The sequence below is a fragment of the Antechinus flavipes genome, chromosome 1, assembly GCF_016432865.1.
Source record: "Antechinus flavipes isolate AdamAnt ecotype Samford, QLD, Australia chromosome 1, AdamAnt_v2, whole genome shotgun sequence".
Lineage (NCBI taxonomy): Eukaryota > Metazoa > Chordata > Mammalia > Dasyuromorphia > Dasyuridae > Antechinus > Antechinus flavipes.
This window is the reverse complement of record NC_067398.1, coordinates 666944460-666964458: the sequence shown is the minus strand read 5'-3', so window position 1 is coordinate 666964458 and position 19999 is coordinate 666944460. Positions and strand designations below refer to the sequence as shown.

Sequence of the window (19999 nt, the reverse complement as noted above, 5' to 3'; positions counted from 1 at the left end):
ATGAGAAACAAAAATAAAGAAAAAAAGAGATGAAAAAAGTGTGTGCTGATCCACATTCAGCCTCCATAGGCTTCTTTTTGATTGTGGATGGTGCTTTCCATTCAAGGTTTATTGGGATTGCCTTAGATCACTGAATTACTGAGAAAAATCAAGTTTATCATAGTTGATCATCACATAATCTTGTTATTGCTGTGTACAATGTTTTTTTTTAGTTCTGCTTGCTTCATTCAGTATCAATTCATGCAATTTTTGCTAGACTTTTCTAAAATCAGCCTGTTCATAATTTTTCATATAGCAATAATATTCCATTACTTTCATATACCATAATTTATTCAGCCATTTCCCAAATGATGGGCTTTTACTCATTTTCTAATATTTTTGATGACAGAAAAAGAATTGCTACAAACATTTTTGCACAAGTTTGTCCTTTCTCCTCTTTAAGATCTCTTTGGGATAAAGAGCCAGTAATGGCATTGCTGGATCAAAGAGTATGTACATTTTTATAGTCCTTTGGGCATAATAACCAGCATTTCCAATATAATATTGAATTTGGTTGTGGTAATGGATATCCTTGCTTTACCTCTGATTTTACTGGGAAGACTTTTTGTTTATATACTTTACAGATAATGCTTGTTGTATGTTTTAACCAAATAGTATTATTTTAAGAAAGGTTCTAATTATTCCTATTCTTTCTAGTATTTTTAATTAGAATTAGTGTTGTATTTTCTCAAAAGCTTTTTCTGCAGCTAGTAATATGATCATGATTTTTGCCATTTTTGTTACTGATATAGTTAATTATACATGTAATTTTTCTAATATTGAACCATCCTTGAATTCCTAGTATAAATTCCATCTAGTCATAGTGTATGATCTTTGTGATACATACACATATGTTGCTATGATCTCCTTGCTAGTATTTTACTTAAAATTTTTGCACCATTATTAGGGAAATTGGTCTTTCTTACTTTCTGCTCTCCCTGGTTTAAGTTTCAAAACTTTATTTTTGTCATGGAAGGAATTTGGTATGACTCCATTACTTATTTTTTTCAAATACTTTATGTGATGTTTCAATTAATTGTTCTTTAAATGTTTGGTAGAATTCACTTGTAAATTAGATAATGGGGATGTTTCCTTAAGTATTTCATTTTTGGCTTGTTCAATTTCTTTTTAGTGAGATAGGATTATTTAAGTGTTCTATTCCCTTTTCTTTTATTAGTTTTAAAAACAAAACAGTCCTCATTAGATATTTAACAATCCAAGTCTCTATTTTTTAAATTGGAGAAAGTAGGAGATAAAGTGGACAAAGTGGTAGGTTAGAGTTTCAAAGAAGATGCTTCTTATGGGAATCCCTGTGAGATTCTGGGCCAGTTACTTAACACTGTTAGCCTCATTTTCTGCATCTATGTAATGAATTGGAGAAGGAAATGGTAGACTTTACCAGTATGTCTGCCAAGAAGACCCCAAATGAGATTACAAAATTTCAAACACAACTGAACAACAACATTAAAAAAAACCAATTACATGCTTTTACACAATTCATTTGGTATTCTAAGAGCATCTGAATAAGCATTTCTGATCTAATGGTTTCTCAGATTTCAAAATATAAGGAAATTTTTTAGAAACACAATTATAACACACATAAAACATGTATTTAATTCCTGAAACAAAACCTATTATTACTTAGATTGTCAATTCAGCCTAATGCATTTCCAAATTATCTTACATAAAAAGTATTCATTTTATCACTTTTGACATTTTATACTAATCACATCTAGAAACTGGTATAGAGTTATCAAGGATGGAATAGTTATATCCAGTTAAATAATAATTTAAAACAATAGTCAACATTAATATAATGCTTATCATATGACAATTATCATGTTAAGCATTTCACAATCATTATATAACAACCACCCTGGAGTGTGGGCACCATTATTATTTTCTTTTTTAAAGATCAGGACACTGAGGTAAATGGAGACAAGATAACTTGTTTACGCTCATATGGCCAATAAATTCCTCAGGCAGAAACATAAATCAGGTTTCCTTGATTTCATGTATTTTTTTCACTTTTTTATTTTGCATTTTATGACACAATTAATAGAAAACACATTTTATCCCATCATAATTTAGTTGCACAACAAATCTTAACCAAATCAAATCTAGGTTTACAACCATAAAATTAAAATCTCAATTTCCAGAGCTATTACAATTATAGGTTTCCAAGAGTTTACAAAACACATGATTTCTTTCTAATTTCTTTGGTGACTTTGCTTCTAGTTTATCCAAGCAAGGAATTTTCTTATATAAAATTTTGAAATTCCTACTTCAATCTTCCCCAAGAACATTCCTAATTCTTGATCATCTTTCCCCTCCTTGTCATGGAAAATATTCCTATTATCCACAACAAAGTCTGGGCCAAGGCAACAATGGAGATATAATAGAAGTTCCCTCCTCTGCAGCCTCTTTTCAGTTTAAAATCACCCTTTCAAATCCTAAATTTAAGTTTACCTGTTAAAGCTGATCCCTGATTTTAATAAGTTTTTCTCTTTGCAAATGCTATGCCCATTTTTCCTTCATTCTGGGATTACTTTTAAACTAGCTGCCCTCTTAATAAAGAGGGCTAAAAATATAGCCTTATCAATCTTCAGGGGAAAAGTGATCTAAGTGCTAAGTTTATAGAATTTAATACTTATTTTTCCTTAAAAATTCTATAGAATCACATCCCTAAAATCACTAAGATATGTTAGACTTCTACTGAGTTTCTTATTAGATAGAATAGAGAAAAAGGGATGAGTTTCTTAAATTACCAAAGTCCCAGGAGATCTTCTTTGTAATCTTAAAATGATTAAACTTCAAACATCCTAATGATTATTCTTCAATCTTCCAAATCTCTAAACCTTCAATATCTACTCAGACATTTTTAGCAGTTCAGGTCTTACTGGGACAGAGTTTGGCATCACCTTTTCAAGTAATAAATTTCATTAATCTTCCCCAGCATATTTAATTCTTTGGTTGCAGCTTTTCAGCAGTCTCTTTTTGGCTGACTGCTCTCTTAGAAATCTTTCAAGGATGCAAAATCTAAAACCAACACTAAACATGATGTAATACAAACATGATGCATATTAATAAGAAACAAAGACATAGATAAAAATAAAAAGAAAGACCTATGTGCTAGTCTCCTTATCTTCTATTGAAAGTCTAATCTCAAAGCCTTTAATTTGCCAGTCAAAAGTCCCTTTTTTAGTCCAATTTTGGGATCCACTTGGCTTTTTATATATTTTAGGCTAATTTAAGAATTTTATCTTTTATTCATCCTCTCCAGTCCTGTATGGGAAGTTTTTGGTGAATAAAAATTTTCCTAAAGGATATCAATTTAATACTATTCCTTTATCTCATGTCATTTTTCCCAAGACAGAATTCTTTCAGTATTTACTGTTATTGGAATCTATTGCTCCCTTCATAGGAATAGTCCTTCCCCAACCTTCAGAGCAGAAATCAATTTTTTCCTGCAGTGTGTTGATAAATCTTCATTTAGCTTGGAAGAAGATTGAACTCAAATAGAGTTTAAAACTGGGGTAGGGGAAAGTCTTCAGCAAAGAATTCCCTCAGTGAAAGCTTAATAAGCTAGGGAGGTTTTCCTAAAAGGCTGTTGTCCTTGGGATCAGAGTTCTAACTTGATCTGGCTTGACTTGTCAAAAACTTTGATGGATGGCATCTTAAATCTGAGGAAATAAAAGTTTGACCTTCTGAGCATAATAGTTTAAGAAGCAATGCATGTTAATTGCATAACATATTGGACTAGGAAGTTCTCAGGTTGTCACCAAATATAGAGGGAGATAGAGTTTTTTGTATTAACAAACAAGAAGAAGCAGGATACAAAACAGGACTTACAATTAGATTATCTGGTTTCTAATAGAAGGAAAAATGAAAGTTTTTCTGAATTGGGAGGTGGATTTCCCTGAAATCAAAGAAAGAGGTGTTTCATTCTTCCCCAAGTGTCTGTATTAAATTGAAAGGATATAGAAACAACAGCTGACTGACCAGTGTGGGGTCAGTTTTCAGACAAAATACATGGGTTGCTTGAGATATAACAGTGATAAAATTTCTTCAATTTTTGCATCTGACTGGGTTTTTGCTCTTGTTCTTAGGTTATGTATGTTCTTAGGTAAGGGTCTCTGAGAAATAGGTAGAGGTAGTTGAGCTTCACAGTCATATGGAGCTAGGTATAAACATTTGTCTCCATAAATCCCATAATTGAATAAAATTTTCTTATAAGATAGAAATTGGACTAGACCCACAACTGAATAAAAAAGGAGCTGAGCTAGATCCAGAATTGAGTCATAAGGTGGAATCAATGTGGTTCACTCAATTCCCACAGTTCTCTCATTAGAAACCCACTAGAACCAGGAATCCTAACAACTGGTTCAGGTCTCTCACCATCATGTCCCAAGGTCAAGAAAAAGACAGATTGCCTTTATATGATGTTAGAGAAGACTCCTTGCCAGACTATTCTTAGAGCATTATGATTGTTGTCTGTCTGAGATGCAGGAACCAAAGTTCAGGAAGATATCTCATAGTCATGGAGTTAATCCTGGTTTCCTAGTGATGAGCATCCTCAAGGCTCCTTTCATGTCTTTGTTCCTTAGGCTGTAGATGAAAGGGTTTAGCATGGGGGCGACCACTGTGGACATCACAGCCGCTGCTGTATCTTGGTGGGTTATATGAGTGGATGTGGGGCTGAAGTACACCCCAATGATTGTCCCATAAAAGAGACAGACCACAGTGAGGTGGGATCCACAGGTGGAGAACACTTTCTGCTTCCCACTCACAGATGAAATCTTTAGTACAGTCATGAAAATGTGTGTATAGGAAATGAGTATTCCAATAAAGGGTAGAAATACTGTTAGTGCTCCCACTGTGTTGACTATCCAGTCATTGATGAAGGTGTCTGAGCAGGCTAACTTTAGGATGGAACTGAGGTCACAGAAAAAATGAGGGATTTCATTGTGGCCACAGAAGGAGAGTCGGGTCAGCAAGACAGTGTGTGTCAAGGCATTAATAAATGCCCAAGACCAAGACAACAGTACCAGAAAGGCACAAACCTTTGGAGTCATGATTGTGCCATAGTGTAGTGGGGCACAAATAGCCACATAGCGGTCATAAGCCATGGCAGTGAGGAGGACACTATCGATCCCCCCAAACCAAATGACAAAGAATACTTGTGCCAGGCACCCAGAATAAGGGATTGTTCTGTTTTTGGTTATGTGATTATTCAGCATCTTGGGAATGGTGGTGGAGGTGAAACAGATATCAACCAGGGACAAGTTACTGAGGAAGAAGTACATGGGGGTGTGGAGGCGGGAGTCAGTGCTAGTAGCCAGCATGATGAGCAGGTTCCCCAGCCCTGTGATTAGGTACATAAGGAGGAACAGGAAGAACAGGAGCCTCTGTTGCTCTGGCTCATTTGAAAGGCCTAGGAGGATGAACTCTGAGACTCCAGACTGATTTCCTACTTCCATGTGTCTGTTTGGAAGCAAATATAGAAAGAACGAAATAAGAATTTACCACAATTCATTCAAGGTTGATTTGAAAATTTTTGCTGAATAAAATAAATATGAAGAGAATTTGAAGAGAAACTGGAGAGTCAGAAATTATGAGAGGTCCCTTCTCATAGTATGAGATATAAAATAAAGAAGAAATTGATAGTAATGTATATAATACAAGGGCTATCCTCCAAGTGATACATCATAAAATATGAACTATAAGGTTTCAGAAGAATTCTAAGCTATCAACAACTCATAAAAACATGCTTCAAATCAATCAAAGGAAAAGAAATGAAAATGAAATGAACTCTGACACCCTGAAAATTGGCAAAGACCAGTAAAAACAGGCACGGTCAGTGTTGGACAGGCTGTGGGAAAATAGGCACGAGAAAGCATTTTTAATAGGGTTGTGAAGTAATCCAGAACTGTTTGTTTTCAATTTTGAATCCTTCAAGAAAAAAGGGTAAGGCTATGAAGAGCTTTAAATGGCAAATAGAGAAGTTTACATATGTGGTTAGTTATAATAAAGGTCATGATGAGATTTACACTTCACAAAAATCACTTTGGTGAAAATAGTGTATATACCAGCAGCCTTGGTTTGTGTATGGCATTAATTAATTGTTTTTCTTCATCCAAAATCCATATTCTATCTGGAGGGTAAGGTCAGAAGCAACTGTGATATAAAGACAAAACATATCTATCTTTGTGCACATATATGTATATATATATGCACATATACATGTATGTATATATATATTTTCCCAAAAAGTTGTTTTGAAGGCACATTTTATGAAGTTTACTATGGGCGCACAAAATGCTAGTTAAGGCTTTGCTGGGCTCTCAAAAGGTCAATGTACAGAATGTAACTCTCAGAGTTACAAGATGGGAAAGCTTCACTTTTAGGAATGAATTTCTTAAGGTTCAAATAGTTCTGATGAGATAAGAATAAGGTATTTTTTTCTGCAGAAATGAAAAATGGCTTATTGGGAACTCATCAGCCACATCAGATTTTTAAAAGATCAGCTCAGAAGTTGGAAACAAGGGTAAGAAGTGGAGACTGAATACAAATGTAAACCTCAGTTCCATAAGCTTTTTGTCAGGAATTCTGGTACTTAGAATAGGTTGAGCAAGTGGTATGAATAATGGCACAATATTGGTGGTACCAATAATGATACAATAGTAATACCAACAATTAGAAGGACTTTTTGAGGTTCTTTTTGAAGAAGAAATAAAAAGAAGGAATAGGTTGTCTGCTCTGATTGGTTGGAATGAGGAAAATGAAGGATAAAGAAAAGATTAATGAAATCTTATATGAATTTCCTTTTCTGATAAATTGCATCATCTTTAGACAAGGAATTGGTTCTGTAGTTTAGAACAGGCATTGTTGAAGTGGAGTTAAAAGTCAAGAAAAGTGAGGGGATGATAAGGGAGCATCTGGCTGCCTTCAGATAATTCCCTAGTGACCAGATCTGGATGAACTATATTACATTATTATAAAATTCCTAGGAGATATGAATTTTTGAAATTCCTAGAGGATATGATTGTGAATCCTTGGCATTGATCTTTGAGAGGTTGTGGAGCATGGGAGAGATGTCCTAGGACTGGCTAAAGAAAAATGCAATCTTTTTCCTAGTCAAATAAAGGAAAAAGATAGATCTTGTACATTAGTGATTCTTCACCAAAGTCTTAGGCTTATAAACATTCTGGGAGATCACTAGTGATCATTTAAGAATCAGTCTAACTTCATGAACAGCTCAGATCAAACTAAGCTCTTTTAATATTTTGATCTTATTAATAGGTAGATAGATTATGCTACAGCTGCAAACTCAGGGCATCTAGGTGTTAGTAAAGCATTCAAAAAGTCTCTTTTGCTATCTTAGTGGATACCAAAAAGAGTTGTTTCCCAGATGATTGAACAATGTCATAGACAATTTTTGGATGCAATGAGCTCCCAAAATTAAAGAAGGGCAACTTCCTTGTTCCTTTTGCAGAAATTATCTTCATATCTAAAGTTTCAGATCTGGGAAATAGAGGTATCATTGTGTAGTGGAAAGAGCATTGGCATTCAAGAGATTTGGGATCCAGCCTCAGATCTTCCAGGCTGTGTGACCCAGAACAGTTTATTTTTTCAATTTGAAAAAGCTGGTCTTTAAGCTCTTTTCTAAGTTTGATATTCTATTCTATAAGTTCATATTCAAATTTGATATTCCAGCTCTAGACTACTTTTGTTCTAAAGTTCTTTCAGTATCTTTACAGATCAGTATTCCCTGTACTTTCTATAGTTCTCTCTGTTTTTTTTTTAGTTGCTGGCCCCTTTTGGGTTTCCCATTCTGTATTCTCAAGTCTCCTTTATTTTTGAGAATTCATGCTCTCAGATGCCTCCTATCTCTGTTCTTTGGTCTAAAGTCCCTCCCAGATCTAAATCCTTTGACTATTGATAGAATTCCATTAGAGAATCTTTCACTTCATTTTTCCAACACACAAAACTAAATTCATCACACATTGAATTCCATGTCCTTGGTCTTCTTGTGGCCAAGTCAGGTCCAGCTTCTCTATGTCCAGAATCCCTGCAGACAGATACTGAATAGGGATGGCAGTGGTTCCTTATCATTTTCCTCCTATGCTAATCTTCCTTCCTTTTACAGCACTAGAAAAGGACAAATTGAATTTGGCATTTTAGTTCTTTTAGAAAGAAAAGATCATATTCGTTCATAAAGGAAATTAGCAGCAAAGGCCATGGTTTTTTTTTTTTTACATTTGCATGTCACATTACAACCTCACTGGTTTTCCTGACATATGTGATTCTCTATTTCCTTTCTTTGTGAGGAGGCGGATGATGTTGTGAATAGAGTGCTGGATCTGAAAGAAGGAAGGCTCATCTTCTTGAGTTCAGATTTTGCCTTAGACATTTATTATTTGTGTGATGTTGGATAAGTCACTTAACCCTGTTTACCTCAATTTTCTCATATGAGAAAATAAGTGAAGAAGGAAATAGCAAGTTGCTACAGCATCTGTGCCAGGAAAACCCAAACTAGGGTCACAGAGAATTAGACATGACTGAAAAATGACAAAACAACAGCAAACCTCCCTTTTTGTATTGGCCCTGTTCTATCCCTACAGTGCTCTACCTCCTCCCTTCTTCCTCTTGGAATCCTTGGTTTTTTTCCAAACTCAGCTAAAACCACTTTTACCTTCAACCTCTCTTGATCCTTTGAATCAGCAAATATTCTAGTCTCTCTCAAGGACTGGATTTTCATTTTCTATAACATTCTGTATCTACTTCCATATGGGCATGCTGTCTTTTGAATCAGAATGAAACTCTTTCATCCTAGGGGTCTTTTGATGTTTTTCTTCATATCTCCATCAGTCAGCACACAGAGTCTGGCACACCTTAACTTCTTAATAAATGCTGACTGATTTTAAGTTGTCTTTTATTTTGAACATTCTGTGTTCTATGTCCTAAGGTTCCCTCTAGTATTTGGGTGGCCCCCGACAGAGTATTAGGCCTGGAGGCAGGAAGATCTGACTTTTAATCTGGCCTCAGATTAAAAGCACCATCCTGGTTGGATGATGTTGGGCAAGTCACTTCATCTCTTCTCTTAGTTACTTTAATTGTAAAAAGAGAAAAACAATAGCACTTACCTCAAAGGTTTCTTTTGAGGGTCAAAGGACTTACTGTTTGTAAAGTGCCTGGATTATAGTAGGTATTAGATAAATGATTACTGCCTTCCACTCTCCCATCTTACGCTAACATTCAAAAATTTATGTGCTAGCTTTTCTCAAATCTCACATTATAATAAAGTCTTTACTTTGAACATATGTCCTATGATACTTTCTAGTCTTATGCATCTCTGATGTTCTAGATTTTAAATTTTCTTTGATCTTAAATATTTTATTTTCCTTAGAATAGATATCTTGATGTCTTTTCATTTTAATTTTCTTCTGAGACCTCTCCAGTCTGACATTCTATGGCCCCTTTGAGCTTTTCTGTTCTTCTATGTTCTTAAGTCCTTTTTAGGATTAAATTTCTATGATTTTATGAGACTCAGTCACTATTTTTAGTGAGATTTCTCCTTGAAATAAGTAGAAAATGCCTTCTATAGATATTCCTACTTGATTGTTTGGTTTGGAGCTTTTGCTCTGTTCCTGATAGATTCAGCTACCTTTTCTCACCTGGTGTCCTCGCAGCTGAGAGTTTCTGTCAGGGAGCTAACTCAAGCTGGGGATTCTTGGAGATGAAAGAGGTCCTGAGGTTTTGGATGAGGTTGTGTGCATGAGAACATGTGTCAGCTCAGTCTGTAAGGAAGGGTATATGAGGAGTATTATAGGTGCTTTTCTAGCAAGTCTCTAGACACTAAGCTCTAATTCCCAGAGCTCCTTGTTAGAGAAAAATGTTGAATAATTGTCCATTTTCTAGGCCAGCCCCTTAGTGCTGGAGCTTATTTGAAGGAAGAAGTTGGCTCAAGTTCAATTTATTTTCACAACACCACTGTGTTAGAAATATTGAGATCTTTCTGTGATTATAAATCTTTTCTAGAGAAGATACATTAGATTTCAGAGGCAAGAACATAATTACTGGGTAAAGAATGTTCAGTGGTTATCCCTTCATCTTGGTACTTCCCTTTGTAACTCTTCTTTCATTGTCTGTGCAATATTGATTTTCTGTTGGTCCATTCCTTTAGTAGCTCTAAGCAGATATTGTCCATCAGTTGCCTGTGGTCTATTGATCCCATGAGTTATGATTCTTATACTTCTGATAATTTTCTAGATGGTAGCAATAGTTCCTTTTCCTAGGGGACTACAATGCCATCTCTAGAGTCCATGGCAGTCTGTCTGGGCTTCCAATATTGCTCCTGCTAATGAATGCCTCTTCTTTTCTGTTCCAGTTCTTTGTCTCCTGAGTTCAAATGCATAAATTCTTCAGGGATGGGGTAAGTTCTAGAGTAAACATTTCCCCAAGCATTTTACAAGTGTTCTTTTCCCCCAGTTTTGTTTTGGTTTTGGGGTACAGCAGTGCTTGGTGTCTGCTTAATGATCTGTAAGTTAATGTTTTCACCACAAATATGAATTCTGCTTTTGTCTTGTAAATAGATCAATTTCTAATTGTGCTGTTTTCTATTGTAATCAAGCACATCAAATAAACATAAAGTGGATCTACCCTGTGAATGCTTGGTTTAAAAACACCACTAGTGCTGAAATACTCAGATTTAAATGCCTTTCTTTACTCTTATAGCAAGTTGGTTTACACTGACAGGGATGGTAAAACATTCACAGTGGTGAATAATGTTGGGCCTGAAGCTAAGAAGACTCATCTTCCTGAGTTGAAATGTAACCTTAGACATTTACTACCTCTGTGACCCTGGGTAGGTCACTTAACCCTGATTTAATTCTTTATCTGTAAAATATGATCTCTGGAAGTAAATGACAAAGCATTCCAGTGTCTTTTCCATGAAGACTACAATTGGGATCTGTGTGGGATGGGTGCTAGACCCCCTTTCTTGAATTAATCAGAGACATCTTCAGGTACAAAGAGAAAAATTTTATTTAATCCCTGCAGGGAGAGGCCCAGACACACTCAGGAACCATCCCAACTCCTGCCATGTGCTCTTGAACAGCTGGTTAAATAGAAAAAGACCCAAGCCTTTTCATTGGATGGAATATGATATTTTAATCTTGATTATTCCCTAATTTTTAAAAGATATTTGTGATGAGATTGATGGTAATACTATAAAAGAGACATTTTGATAATGTCTAATGAAATGTGTCAATATTTGAAAGTTTTTCATAATTTTTTAAACTAATATTTTCTAAGTGGCCAAATGCATATCATACTCCTGCTTTCAAAGTGCAAAGGAGATCAGTGGATAATGTAACAGAAAATGGAAAGTTTATTTATGTGTTTTCAGATTTCATATGAAAACTTTTTTTTGTTATATATTTTATTTCATTTTATAATAACTTTATATCGACAGAATCCATGCCAGGGTAATTTTTTTTACAACATTATCCCTTGCACTCGCTTCTGTTCCGATTTTTCCCCTCCCTCCCTCCACCCCCTTCCCTAGATGGCAAGCAGTCCTATATATGTTAGATATGTTGCAGTATATTCTAGATACAATATATGTTTGCAGAACCGAACAGTTCTCTTGTTGCACAGGGAGAATTGTATTCAGAAGGTATAAATAACTCGGGAAGAAAAACAAAAATGCAAATAGTTCACATTCATTTCCCAGTGTTCTTTCTTTGGATGTAGCTGCTTCTGTCCATCATTTATCAATTGAAACTGAGTTAGGTCTCTTTGTCAAAGAAATCCACTTCCATCAGAATACATCCTCATACAATATTGTTGTCGAAGTGTGTAATGATCTCCTGGTTCTGCTCATTTCACTTAGCATCAGTTCATGTAAGTCTCTCCAAGTCTCTCTATATTCATCCTGCTGGTCATTTCTTACAGAACAATAATATTCCATAACATTCACATACTACAATTTACCCAGCCATTCTCCAATTGATGGGCATCCATTCAATTTCCAGTTTCTAGCCACTACAAACAGGGCTGCCACAAACATTTTGGCACATACAGGTCCCTTTCCCTTCTTTAATATTTCTTTGGGATATAAGCCCAGAAGTAACACTGCTGAATCAAAGGGTATGCATAGTTTGATAGCTTTTTGGGCAAATTCCAGATTGCTCTCCAGAATGGTTGGATTCTTTCACAACTCCACCAACAATGCATCAGTATCCCAGTTTTCCCACATCCCCTCCAACATTCATCATTATTGTTTCCTGTTATCTTAGCCAATCTGATAGGTGTGTAGTGGTATCTCAGAGTTGTCTTAATTTGCATTTCTCTGATCAATAGTGATTTGGAACACTCTTTCATATGAGTGGTAATAGTTTCAATTTCATCATCTGAAAATTGTCTGTTCATATCCTTTGACCATTTATCAATTGGAGAATGGCTTGATTTCTTATAAATTTGAGTCAGTTCTCTATATATTTTGGAAATGAGGCTTTTATCAGAACCTTTAACTATGAAGATGTTTTCCCAGTTTGTTGCTTCCCTTCTAATCTTGTTTGCATTCGTTCTGTTTGTACAAAGGCTTTTTAATTTGATATAATCAAAATTTTCTGTTTTGTGATCAGTAATGGTCTCTAGTTCATCTTTGGTCACAAATTTATTTCTCCTCCACAAGTCTGAGAGATAAACTATCCTATGTTCCTCTAATTTATTTATAATCTCATTCTTTATGTCTAGGTCATGGACCCATTTTGATCTTATCTTGGTATATGGTGTTAAGTGTGGGTCCATGCCTAATTTCTGCCATACTAATTTCCAGTTATCCCAGCAGTTTTTATCAAATAATGAATTCTTATCCCAAACGTTAGGATCTTTGGAGAAAACCAACTTTTATGAAATAATTATTTCCAGAATTTGGTGTATCAAACAAGAATATCTACAGTTATCTGAGAATTCTCTGAAAACACCCAATTTTTTAAAACTACATATCTGTAAGAGGTTGGATTTTCTTCATATACAGTAAGTTCTGCTGTAGTACAACATATACTGTGTCGCTTATATTAAAAATAGCCACAGAATACATGGAAGAAATGGAGTTAGTAGAGCCATGTTAAAAAAACTTCTTCAGTGACTCATAAAAAGAGGAATATCAAAATATCATATGCAAGTTTTACAAGAGCATAATTTTTTACTTGAAAGTTTTAATTTTATCATTTTTAATAATATTATGACAATAATAACTAATATGCACATAGTGCCTACTATGTGTTTCCCAGACACTATGCTAAGTTCCTTTCAATGTTGTGCTTCTTTAGTTGTTTCAGTCAAGTCTGATTCTTTCAGATCTGAATGGAATTGATGGAATGAAGTATTTCTCAGTATTGAGACTAGACCTAAGTCACATGATCCCTATTCCCAGTCTTGAATCCTGGGTTGCAGGAGGGAACAGGAAGTTGCAAGAAGTGATGTGATCTGTGAGAGGCAGAAAACATTGGTGACCATTGGTCAAGGATGGTTACTTCTTTTTAGTCCATCCAATGAATATAGATTAAAGCAAACTCTTTTTTTTTAACTTTATGAATATGAAGGGATAATACCTAAAAAATAAAATTAAGGGCTGAAAGATAAAATGTACTAGGAGAAAGGGAAGGGGATGTACAATACTGTAAATTATCTGATAAGAGAAACAAAAACTTTTACATGGAGGGGAAGAGGGAAGAGAAGGAGAGTCAGTGAACATTACTCTCATTAAAATTGGCTCAAACAGGAAATAACATTCACACTCAATATAGGTATAAAAATTTCTCTTACCTTGAAGAAAAGTAGAAGGGAGAATGAATATGGGAAGGAAAGAGGGTGATAGAATAGAGGGCATATTGGGATAGGAGGTGGTCAGTAGCAAAACTTTTCTGAGAAGGCATAGGGTAGAAGGAGAGGGAGAATAGAATAAATGAGAGAAATGTAAATAACAATCATAATTGGGAAAAGAATTTTGAAGCAGCTTCCTCTGAGGAAGTCTTAATTTCTCAAACGTATAAGGAACTGAGTCAAATTTATTTTTTAAGCAAGCCAGCCATTCCCCAATTGATAAATGATTTGATATGAACATTTTAAAATGGGCTTAGGCTTGTAAAGAACTTAGCAAAGATCTTTCTAGTAAACAGGTCTTTTACAAGGGAAATTCAGTTTTGAGGATTTCACAGGACCAGGGAAGAATTTGGTAGCTCTATAGGAGGTGTCAAGGAGGAGCTAAATGGAATCTAGACCTATTCCAGGACCCAGACATGTCTGAACGTTATGTTATGTTATGTTAATCGATATCTTAGAGGTTGTTTAAAGATGCCCAGAGGTTTGAGGGATAGAGAATGGAGATTGATAAAAAGTTCCATCTTCACAATCATTCTATACAAAAGAATAATCTGGGAATTGTTTAGGCCTGATAATAGCCAGATGGGCTTCTTCTTCATGGGGGAAGTGAATAAGTCTAAATCATTTCCCTCTCTTTGGCATTTAGATTAAAGAAATCTTTCAAAAAGCATGGGAAGATTTTGTGATCCTTTTGGAGGCCAAATCCAGAGACACTTCTTATATTTGACAAGTATAGAAATTGTCCAGAAGCTGGGAGTAAAATATAGTAGCCAAAGTTTGGTGACACCATAGGGGTACCAGGGCACAATAGTAGAGATTAGCACAGGGTCAATTTGCTCCTTACTGAGGGGCACACTGAGATATGGAGCAGTATATATATATCTATATCTATATCTATATATGTATATGTATATGTATATGTATGTATATATGATTTTGCTGAGGCAATTGGGGTTAAGTGACTTGACCAGAGTCATACAGCTAAGAAGTGTTAAGTGTCGAGGTCAGATTTGAACTCAGATCCTCCTGACTTCAGGGCTAGTGCTCTATCCACTGCACCACCTGGCTGCCCCTGAAGTAGTATTTTATTGTGGGTCCATTTGCCCCAAGTCAGTTTCCCCCCCAAAGAAATGGAGCCCAAAGTCCTTTAAGGTATGGATCATACTCATTTTAAAAATCATAATCCTTTGTTATTTTACTATTACTGGGCTTCATTGCTCCCTATAATGGAGTAATCTTTTCCTAACCATCAGAGTCGGGACAAATTTTCCTTGCAGTGTGTGGGTAAATCTTGCCCAGCAGTGTGGGATCGAATCCTACTTTAGCTTGGAAGCAAATTGAGATGAAGTAGGGTTTGATCCCTGGGGAGGAGTCTTCAACAAAGAATTCCCTCAGTGAAAGATTAACCAGAGTAATCTAGGGAGTTTTTCTAAAAGTTTGTTGTTCAGGGGGTCAGAGTCCTAACTTGATCTGACTTGATTTGCCAAATGTTGTGATGGATGGAATCTAGAATGTTTGAGGAAATGAAGTTTGGACTTCTGAGCATATTGATTTTTTATGCAATGTATGTTAATTGAATTTGGGACCAGGTCTTCCTTAGCTTGCCAATGGACCTGAATATAGAAAGAGATAACATTTTATGCATTAAAAGAAAACAAAAAAACAGAAAATAGGATGTATAATCACATAATCTGATTTTAATTGAATGAAAGGGTTAGGGCTTTTCTGAACTTGGAGGAAGATAGTAAACAGCTGTACTTCCCTGAAATTTGAAAAAGAGGTATCTTATTCCCACCAAAAATTTACATCTAATCAAAGGAACATAGAAACAATAACGTATTGACCAGTGTGAGACCAATTTTCAAATAAGATGCATGGGCTGCTTGAGATGTGTAATAGTGAGAAAAATCCTTGCATCAATTTTTGGATCTGACTGGGTTCCTGCTTAGCATAACCTATGTCTTTAGGTAAGGATTTCTGAATAACAGAAGAAAGTGATCCAGTTTCCCAGTCTTTGGGGCTACGTTTACATAATGCAACACAGTTTCCACACAGTTCCCACAATTGTATAAAATTTTTTCGCAAGATAGAAATGCAAGTAGACCTGCAATTGAATAGAAAGGGAACTAATCTAGATCCAGAATTGAGTCATAAGGTGATGTCACTATGTTTCATTCAATACCCACAATTCCTCAATAAAAAAGCACTAGAATCAGGAAGCCTGATAACTGATTTATTCCTCTATCCATCATGCCACAAGGTCAAGAGGAGAACAGATTGATTTCATGTGACAGTTGAGAAGACTCACAGCCAACTTCTTCCATAGCATTGTGGTTGTTGTATTTCACAGTCATAGAGTGAATCCTGGTTTTCTAGTGATGAGCACCCTCAAGGCTCCTTTCATGTCCTTGTTCCTTAGATTGTAGATGAAAGGATTCAGCATGGGGGTGACTACAGTGTACATTACTGTTGCTGATGTATCTTTTGAGGCTGTGTGGGTAGATGTGGGGCTGAAATACACCCCAATGATTGTCCCATAGAAGAGACAGACCATAGTGAAGTGGGATTCATAGGTAGAGAAAACTTTCTGTTTCCCACTCACAGAGGAGATCTTCATTATGGCCATGAACATATGTCCATAGGAGATGAATATTCCAATGAAGGGTAGAAATACTGTTGGTGTTCCCACTGTATAGACCATCAAGTCATTGATGAAAGTGTCTGAGCAGGCCACCTTCAAAAGGGGACTGAGGACACAGAAGAAATGAGAAATTTTACTGTGGCAATAGAAGGAGAGTCGGGTCAGCAAGTTGGTGTGTGTCAGGGAATTATCACAGGCCCAAGACCAAGACACCAGTACTGGAAGGGCACATGATTGTGCTATAGTGTAGGAGTGTACAAATAGCCACATAGTCGTCATAAGCCATGGCAGTGAGGAGGATGATATCAATCCCTCCTGAACCAAATGAAGAAGAATACTTGTGCCAGGCACCCAGAATAAGGGATTGTTCTGTTTTTGGATATGTGGTTATTCAGCATCTTGGGAATGGTGGTGGAGGTGAAGCAGATGTCGACCAGGGACAACTTACTGAGGAAGAAGTACATGGGGGTGTGAAGGTGTGAGTTGGAGCTAAGAGCCAGCATGATGAGCAGATTCCCTGGCCCTGTGATCAGATACATAAGGAGGAACAGGAAGAACAGGAGCCTCTGCTGCTCTGGCTTGTCTGAAAGACCCAAAAGGCTGAGCTCTGAGATTTTATGTCTATTTGGAAGCAAATACAGAAATAATGAAATAAGAATTTAAAACTTCCCAATTATAATTGATTTGAAAGTTTGTCTTGAATAAAACCAGTAAAAATGGAATTAGAAGAAAAATAGGAGAGTGGGAAACTATGAAATCTCAGTATTCATAATCTGAGATCTAAAATAAACAAAAAAATGATAGCAATATATGTAACACAAAAGCTATTTTCCAAATGATACCTCAGAAGATATGAATAAAAAGTGATTAGAAAAATTACAAACCATTAATGACCTCATCAAAACATGTTCCAAATTAATCAAAGGAGTAGAAATACAAATGAAATTAAATGTGACACCTTGAAAAGTGACAGAGATCAGAAAAACAGTCAAGGCAGTGCTGGAGAGGATATGAGAAAATAGCCATGTCAAAACATTGTTAGTAGGATTGTGAAGTGATTCAAACCTGTTTGTTTTTAATTTGGAATCCTGAAAAAAGAAATGTTAAGACATGATGAGGCTGTGAAGAGCTTTAAATGTCAAAGAGAGGAGTTTACATATGTTGCTGGCTATAATAGCAGGCCATTGCAGTTCAGTGTGCAGGGGGATGATGCCATGGTCAGATTTATACTTCACAGAAATCACCTTGATGAGAACAGAACATATACCGGAAGTCTTGAATTGTGTATGAAATTAATTGTTTTTCTTTATCCAAAGTCTATATTAAGTCTGGAGGGGTAAGTTCAGGAGTGATTGTGGTCTAAAGACAAAAGATACCTTTTTTTCTCTTTATTATTCTCTTTATATATATATTAAATATATAAATACACAACATATATTATAAATATGTAATATACATATATGTAAATGTATATATATGCATACACATACCTATACTTTTTTTCAAAAATTGTTTTGAAAGCACATTTTATGAAGTTTATCATGGGCACAAAATGATAGTTAAAGCTTTGGTGGGCTCTTAAAAGGTCAGTGAGCAGAGTACATGTTCTCAGAGTTCCAAGATAGAAAAGCTTCAATTATTAGAATGAAATTCTTTTTTTCCTCTGGCTATATATGTACATTAATTTTTTAAAATAACTTTTTATTATAGAACTCATGCCAGGGTAATTTTTTACAACATTATCCCTTGCATTCACTTCTGTTCCGATTTTTCCCCTCCCTCCCTCCACCCCCTCCCCCAGATGGCAAGCAATCCTTTACATGTTGAATAGGTTATAGTATATCCTGGATACAATATATGTGTGCAGAACCGAACAGTTTTCTTGTTGCACAGGGAGAATTGAATTCAGAAGGTATAAATAATCCAGGAAGAAAAACAAACATGCAAGCAGTTTATATTCATTTCCCAGTGTTCTTTCTTTGGGTGTAGCTGCTTCTGCCCATCTTTGATCAATTGAAACTGAATTAGCTCTCTTTATCGAAGAGATCCACTTCCATCAGAATACATCCTCAAACAGTATCATTGTTGAGGTATATAATGATCTCCTGGTTCTGCTCATTTCACTTAGCATCAGTTCATTGTACATTAATTTTTAAGTACACATTTCTTTATGAATCATGTTGGGAGAGAAAAAATTAGAACAAAAGTGAAAAACCAGGAGACAAGAAAAAATGTGAACATAGTATATGCTGATTTACATTTGTTCTTCAGAGTTTTCTTTTTCTAGATACAGATGGCATTTTCTATTCAAAATTTATTTGGATTATCTTGGATTACTGAACCACTAAGAAGAACCAAATCTTTCATAGCTGATCATTGCACAATCTTGCAGTTACTGTGTATATTGTATTCCTGGTTCCATTTTTTTGCTCAACATCAGTTCATGTAAATCTTTCCAGGTCTTTCTAAAATCAGCTTGTTCATCATTTTTTTTAGAACAATAATATTTTGTTACTTTCATATACCATAATTTATTTGGACATCCCTCTACTGATGGGCATCTACTCATTTTCTAATTCTTTGCTACCACAAAAAGAGCTGCTACCAACATTTTTATGCATATAGGCCCTTTCCCTTCCTTTATGATTTCCTTGGGATATAGACTTAGGGGTAACATTGCTGAATCAAAGGATATGCACAATTTTATAGCTCTTTGAGCATAGTTCCAAATTGCTCTCCAGAATGGCTAGGTCATTTCCCAACTCCACCAAAAATGCATTAATGCCCCAGTTCTCCCATATCCTCTCCAATACTTATGATTATCTTTTCCTGTCATCTTAGCCATTCTGAGAAGTGTGAGTTGGTACCTCAGAGTTGTTTTAATTTGTATTTCTCTCATCAATAGTGATTTAGAACATTTTTAATATGACTAGAAATGATTTTAATTTCATAGTCTGGAAATTATCTGTTCATAGTCTTTGACTATTTATCAATTGGGAAATGATTTGCACTCCCATATTGACACCAACATTTATTATTATCTTTTCCTGTCATTTTAGTCAATCTAAGGCTTATGAAGTAGTAATTAAGAGTTACTTTAATTTGCATAAGAATGAAATTCTTAAGATTCAAACAGTTCTGATGAAATAAAAATAAAGTATTTGTCTGCAGAAATGAAAAATGGCTTCTTGGAAACTCATCAACATCAGATTTTTAAAGAAAGGATCAGCTCAAAAATTGGAAACAAGGGTAAGAAATGAAGATTGAATACAAATGTATACTTCAGTTTCATAAGCTTTTTTGTCAGGAATGTTGAGCTTAGAATCGGTTGAGCATAGTGGTATCAATAATGGTACCAATAATGCTGAAATCAATAATGATACTATAGTGGTACCAACAATTCAAAAGACTTTTCAAGGTCCTTTT

General features: G+C 35.4%; 2 protein-coding genes across 2 annotated transcripts; both read right to left on the bottom strand.

Annotated features, from left to right (window-relative positions):
• Positions 1-4577: 4577 nt before the first annotated feature.
• Positions 4578-5519, bottom strand: LOC127548336 (olfactory receptor 1361-like). The gene has a single exon (XM_051975723.1). It carries the CDS (start codon positions 5517-5519, stop codon positions 4578-4580), a length of 942 nt encoding a protein of 313 aa, XP_051831683.1.
• A 10763-nt stretch (positions 5520-16282) lies between these two features.
• On the bottom strand, positions 16283-19627 carry LOC127543474 (olfactory receptor 1361-like). Its single transcript, XM_051969586.1, is given in 4 exon segments — positions 16283-16805; positions 16807-16889; positions 16891-17192; positions 19609-19627. Coding segments are annotated over 4 exon segments (927 nt in total).
• Positions 19628-19999: the final 372 nt, after the last annotated feature.